Source organism: Sarcophilus harrisii, chromosome 2 (genome assembly GCF_902635505.1).
Source record: "Sarcophilus harrisii chromosome 2, mSarHar1.11, whole genome shotgun sequence".
Taxonomy (NCBI): domain Eukaryota; kingdom Metazoa; phylum Chordata; class Mammalia; order Dasyuromorphia; family Dasyuridae; genus Sarcophilus; species Sarcophilus harrisii.
In genome coordinates, this window is record NC_045427.1 from 495,868,188 (window position 1) to 495,874,099 (window position 5,912).

Consider the following 5,912-nt stretch of genomic DNA (forward strand, 5'->3'; position numbering starts at 1 on the left):
TTACATGAAACAAGCAGAATGAAATGAATGAATGTTCAATGAAACAAGCAGAACCAGATAAATATTGTATCCAGCAACAGCATATGGTCAACTATGACAGATTTGATACAAGAAAAGAATTATGGATGCTGAATGTAAATCAATATATGCTATGTTTATTTTTTTTCTTTCTGTTTCTTTTTTTCTTTCATGGTTTCCTCCCTTTTTTCCTGATATTTCTTTCCCAATATGACACATAAGAAAATATGTAAAAAAATGAATGTTCATGTATAACCAAAAGAGAGTTGTTTCTACATGTAATGGGGAAAATAAAAATGAAAAAAAAAAAGAGATGTCATTTATACCCTTATCCAAGTCAATGATGAAAGTGTTTAATAGAAGAATACAAATAATAGATTCCAAGGACAATTCTCTATAGAGCAATATAGACTGATGGTTGATAATAAGGACTATCCTTTGGATTTAGTCACTCAACTAAAACTAAACATATATAATATAAAATTTCACTATATTATAATCTGGATGATTAATATCTTGTCCATAAGACTATCAAAAGAGATACTAAGATAATAGAATTTAGAATCAGAGAACCTGGGTTTGCTTTTTAGTACTTGTGTTAAACTGAGCAAGTAACTTAACCTTAATTTATGCCTCATTCTTGTAGAGAATGAAAGTGATGGACTACATATTCCCTAAGATTTCTTTGAGTTTTAAATCCTATCTCATCACTGTCAACTATCTTGATGAAATCTAAGACTATGGCTTTCCTCTTATCTATCAGTTTAGTAACCCAATCCAAAAGGAAACTATTGAGAATCTAGTATGAGCTATTCTTGATGAACCACTATTAACTCTCATGGAGGACTACTTTTTCATTTTTTTCTTTTCTTAATTTTAAAAAATTTATATCTTTTGGATTTTTTTTGTTTTTGACATTTTTATTTCCAAATCTATCCTTTCTTCTTCTTCACCCCAGAAGACTATTTCTTATAGCAAAGAATAAAAAAGAAAGAAAAACAAAAGCTTTGCATTACTTTTAAAATATTCCCAAATGATTTTTAAAATAATATATGCCAGCATTTTGCTAAATATTGTAGTGAAGGTCAACAATTTATTATATGAAGACTGTATTCTCTTCCTTTTTTTTCCTTTTCAAAATACACACAACATTTTTAGTGGTGTCCAGTTAAAATCTAAGGCAATGAGAAGTCATTTGGAAAAAGCCAAACAAGAACAATGAGGACCATTTACTTCCACTCCAAAACTGTAAATACTGACTCCCTCTTCTCTAGGAGGTCCTTTGTTGCTATGCTGACTACTCTGGGCAGGGAGAGAGGGGACTACAGTGGGAGAGAGTAATCAAGCACACAAACCTGGATGCTTAGATTTATTGCAGTCATAGTCAACCTTCAGTTCAATACCCAGAGTAACTCTTCATATTCTTCAACCTCTTCTCTCCTCCATGCATCTTAGACTCTGGGATGAAGCTGGGCAGACATGGGAACTGTCTTAGTATGAGGGGTATAGAGAGGATGCTTGGTCCTAGGATGGAGATTCCTTTTTGCTGAGACAGGGCCACAGAGCTAATTTGCTTTTAGGATTTGATTGATCCAGGGGCGGTAATGTGAAATTCGTGTGAAGATGCAAGGTGGTGTTGCATCATGTTGTCCATAAGAGACAATTCCTTGGGCCACACCAGAACAAACGAGGGGTCCTCCAGAATCTCCCTATTAGACAAAGAGGAGTAAGCAAGAAAGGCTGATCCTACCTTGCCCCACTTAGCCCTGATTCTTTCTGAGCTGGTTTCAGAAATCCTAAATCTTCCTGAGTTCCTAAGTTCCAGCACAGATTCTTTTCTTGGCTCATATCCAGAGCCACTTTCCTACTCAGGCTACCTTCTTTTCTTTCTATCAGTATTCCCCTGAAATTCTGAGTAGGATCTATGGGTGGAGGGCAGAGAATGTATCTTCTACCCTACTTTGGGAAAATGAGAATTGGATTGGGGATTTGGAATATTTTCTTTTCTCACAGACCTCAATTCCTTCCCTCCTAGCCCCACTTTCCAATACCCTGCCCAAGTCCTGGACCAACTGAAAGCTTTTATCTCATTCTTTATTAGGAGGGTTCTGACTCTTAGAAAGAGAGTGATTTCCAAAAATGAGAAATATGAAATGCAGACTTACTTTGAATGGTGATTTAGGTGACTTGGGATTCCCTACACACAACTGGAGTCTCTCATCAAAAGATGTATAGTTTTTGCAGTTTATGGGATTCATTAGTCTCACTTTCACCTCCTGTAAAGTGTCTGATATTGGGGCCATTACTCCTGTCTTTCCCCAGCCAGTTGCTCGACATACTTTCCCAGGTAAGACAGAATTGATTCTTGAGGGCAGGGGGAAAGTCCCCACTGCCATCGTTAGTTTGGCTTTCTCTTCCAGCTATGAGAAGGAAAGAAAAGGACTTGTCAGTGCCAGGGACAGGTTATATGAGGTAGGTCAAAGGCTCAGGGAGATGCAGGGGCCTCAGATTCTTGAGAAAAGAAAGACAAGAGAAAAGGAGATGGAGTTAGTACCATAAAATGGAGGAAGGAAAAAAGCATGATTTCTCATATTTATATAGTATTTTATAAGTAGCAAAGTGATTTGAATGAATGAAAAATAATTTATTAGGCATTATATGTTTCCTAGGCAGCATGATCAGCTTTTCTCACAACTTTCTTATGAGGTAGGTAATGTATTATTATTACCTTTTTACATATTAGAAAGCTGAAGCTTATAGAGCTGAAATAACTTGTCAACTGTCACCCAGGTGGTAAGTGTTTAAAACTAGAACATAATTATATTTTCTGATTTTGAATTTAGTGTTTTTTACTAGACCACACAATTCTCATAGAATATTAATCCTAAAACATAACTACCACAGTGTCTCAGAGTTAGAAGGGACCCCCAGACATCACAGTATGATTTGTTCCCAAATAGAAATGTCCTCTTTGAAATCCAACCTTTGAAGACTTCAATAATGGGGAACTTACTACTTCTGAGTTGTTGGCTTATTAGTCCAAGGGAATACTTCATGAAAGAGCTCTTGGATTTGAACTCTGGAAAGGCCTAATCTTGAGAGGCAGCAGTATTAACGGACAGAGGGTTGAAATAGGGGCCAAGAAGAACTGGGCTTCAAATATTGCTTGCAACTTTTAGTTGCTATGTAATCCTGGGTAAGGTGCTCAAACCTTTCTGAGCCATGGTTTCCTCATTTATAAATTGAAGGGGTTGGATTAAATAGTCTCTAACATCCCTTTTAGCTCTAAATCTATGATCCTGTGAAAGATACTTTTCCTTACTCAGATAGAACAGAAATCTGCTCCCCCTTCTAATTTTTCACCAGTTACTAATGATTCCGTTTTTTTGGGAGGGATAAGTCAAATAGGCTGATTTACCTCCTCTTCCCCCACCCCAATCTCTGTACATTGAACAAGGAACACTGAAGCAAGAATGGACCTCAGACATCTTTTTGTTCAACTTCTCATGGTATAGATAAGAAAATTAGAGATATGCACAAGTTACCTGTGCAAAGTGACACAGCTAAGGCAGGGGCCAAGATCAGACTAGTGCCCCAAACTTATTGATTCCCATTTCTTTGCTGAATCATTACCTTTAGTAACATGATGTCATTGAGAATTCTTCTGGGATCATATTCAGGGTGAGGAAATTGATGCTTAACATTAATGGTCTGCCAAGTCTCTTCTGTCTTTGTAATGTTATGTGCTCCAAGGATGACTGTGATGGACCTGTTGGAGGAGCAAGAGAAGATGGACATATTAGGAATTCTAGATCCTTTGTGAAGAGAATATTTTAAGGAATGGGATCCAAGGACTCTCCTAGGATTCCAGTCTCTCCTCCCTGTTTTTATGGGCAACTGGTAGGTCCAGTTGGGATGTGGGATTCAGGCAATCAGAGCTGAAGTACTTGCAAAAGTAGAGAAAGCTCCCTAATTTCCTTTGGAAGGGTTGTTCTGATGAGGACAGGGTGACAAGTGGATCTGCTTGTATTGCCTCAGGCTGCTCTTGATCCAGCTTCTAGGAGACAGAAGTCCAGAAAGATCAAGGCTGAAATTAAGAGGCCTTCACAGCACCAATGTGTGCTCCCAGATAGAGATAAATTCTCCATTGAAGTATGGTTGTTAAGGTTTCTGGGAGCAACAAAAACAGGAAGGTCATGATGTGTCAGAAAAGTTGGCTAAGAGATAGAATCTTGGGTGGTAAGATTTGAATTATGAGCTTCATCACTTAGGGCAAGACAGTTACTAAAGGTGGAATGGTCTTGAGAGGGGAGGGCAGATCTCAACTAAGAACATAAATATTCTTGCTCACTCTTGCTTTTGCTTAAACTAGGATTCTTTTCCTTTCAGGTGAGTATTCCCCAAGAGATAGGAGTATCCCTATCAAATTCTGATTTAACGAATTCCTCACCTGATGAGTATCAGGGAGGGGGAAGAATAGATAAACTTACTTTCCTCCACAATGAGCTGCTGTCATCACAAAATCCCGGCGAATCAGAAATCCACCACAGTAGTACAGGGAACCATAATGTTTGATTTTCAGAAAAGCCATGTAAGGACGGGAATGGGGCCTTGATTCTTCACCCCCAATGATCTCATCTGAAAGAGATCCTTCCATGAACATATCCCAAATATATATACACAATTGAGACAAAATATCTGGTCCATAAAATAGGATTGAAACTAACATAGTCACACCACTTTCTATTGAACTCATGCTCAAGCCCTCTAAGTCTTCTCTCTGCTATTATTGCTGCTCAGCTCTTATTTTTTCTCTTCTGAAAATAATTCCCAGCTTGTGACTGAAATATTATCACTATATTTCTTATATCCTCTTACAATATCCATCTCTATTTCAGCATAGGGCAAGATCTTTTTCCTAACCTTCACCTTTAGTCCTTATGCAAGGACTAGGGTCAAGTCATAAGCTTCCCTCTGGAGTGGGAAAAACTAAGATTTTGAAGAGATTTAAATAAGGAGTCTCTCTGCAAAGAGACTAGGCCCAGTAAGAAGTATCTGTCCTGGAGCAGAAGTATCTGTACTCAAATGTACTCCCGGGAGTGTGTGGGGAACTCTTACTCAAGCCTGTTTCTCCGGACAGTAGGAGACTCACCAGCTCCAGTCTCAAAAGACACAAGAAAAGTCAGCATCAGGAGGAGGAGGAGCTTCATCTTCCCAGAGAGGATACACAGAGCAGATGCTGCTTCTGCTCTAGCTCTCTCCTACCTTCTGTCATTTGTAGCTAAGGCAGGGAGAAAAGGGAGGGGCTCACTGACCACAGGAAATTCCTGGTCACAGTTTCTTCCATTGGGGTAGAGCCAGTTATCTGATTAAACATAATTTCTCCTGCCCTTGCACTTGGCTCCCCTCTATATTGTCTTAGGTCCCTAAGCTTAGACTTGGACCAATCAACCAATCAACAAATTAAAGTGCTTTTTAATGTTCCAGGTAGTAGTGCTACATATACCAAGCAAACAAGCAAAAAAACAAATAACAACAACAATAACAACCACCAGCCCTCCCCCCAATGAACCCCCCAAATTTGTTTTTATTATCAAGAATGTTTACATTCTATCAAAATGAGTGATTCTAAGTAAAGATTTGTTTGAAGCTCCCATGAAGGTGGATCACTCCTTCCAGACTGCTGGAGACACTAAGAACTGGGCCCTTTTGGCCATTCAGTAGATTAGTTAAAGAAAGGCTAGAATGGCAGACTTGTAGTGTTAAGGAAGATGAGTTAAGGTGAAGTATATGGGAGTGAGGAAGTGGTGTGAAATGACAGAAGAGAAAGTTTAGAAAAAAACCTGATGAGAGGAATGAGATGGAATTGTGGAAGAGAAGGTAATGAACTGAAG

The 5,912-nt window shown here is 38.5% G+C and overlaps 1 protein-coding gene across 2 annotated transcripts; it reads right to left on the reverse strand.

Moving 5' to 3' along the window:
• Positions 1-1,035: 1,035 nt before the first annotated feature.
• LOC100916327 (chymase) lies at positions 1,036-5,282 on the reverse strand. 2 transcript variants are annotated; one of them, XM_023499642.2, is made up of 5 exons: positions 5,171-5,273; positions 4,509-4,656; positions 3,652-3,787; positions 2,184-2,438; positions 1,036-1,487 (listed from the first exon to the last, which is right to left on the reverse strand). In XM_023499642.2, the coding sequence occupies exons 1-5, from the start codon at positions 5,226-5,228 to the stop codon at positions 1,470-1,472; spliced, it is 615 nt and encodes a 204-aa protein (XP_023355410.1). In that variant the 5' UTR covers positions 5,229-5,273; the 3' UTR covers positions 1,036-1,469. The 2 variants fall into 2 exon arrangements, with proteins under 2 accessions (XP_023355410.1, XP_003755935.1); XM_003755887.4 differs by having other exon boundaries at positions 1,040-1,727; positions 5,171-5,282.
• Positions 5,283-5,912: the final 630 nt, after the last annotated feature.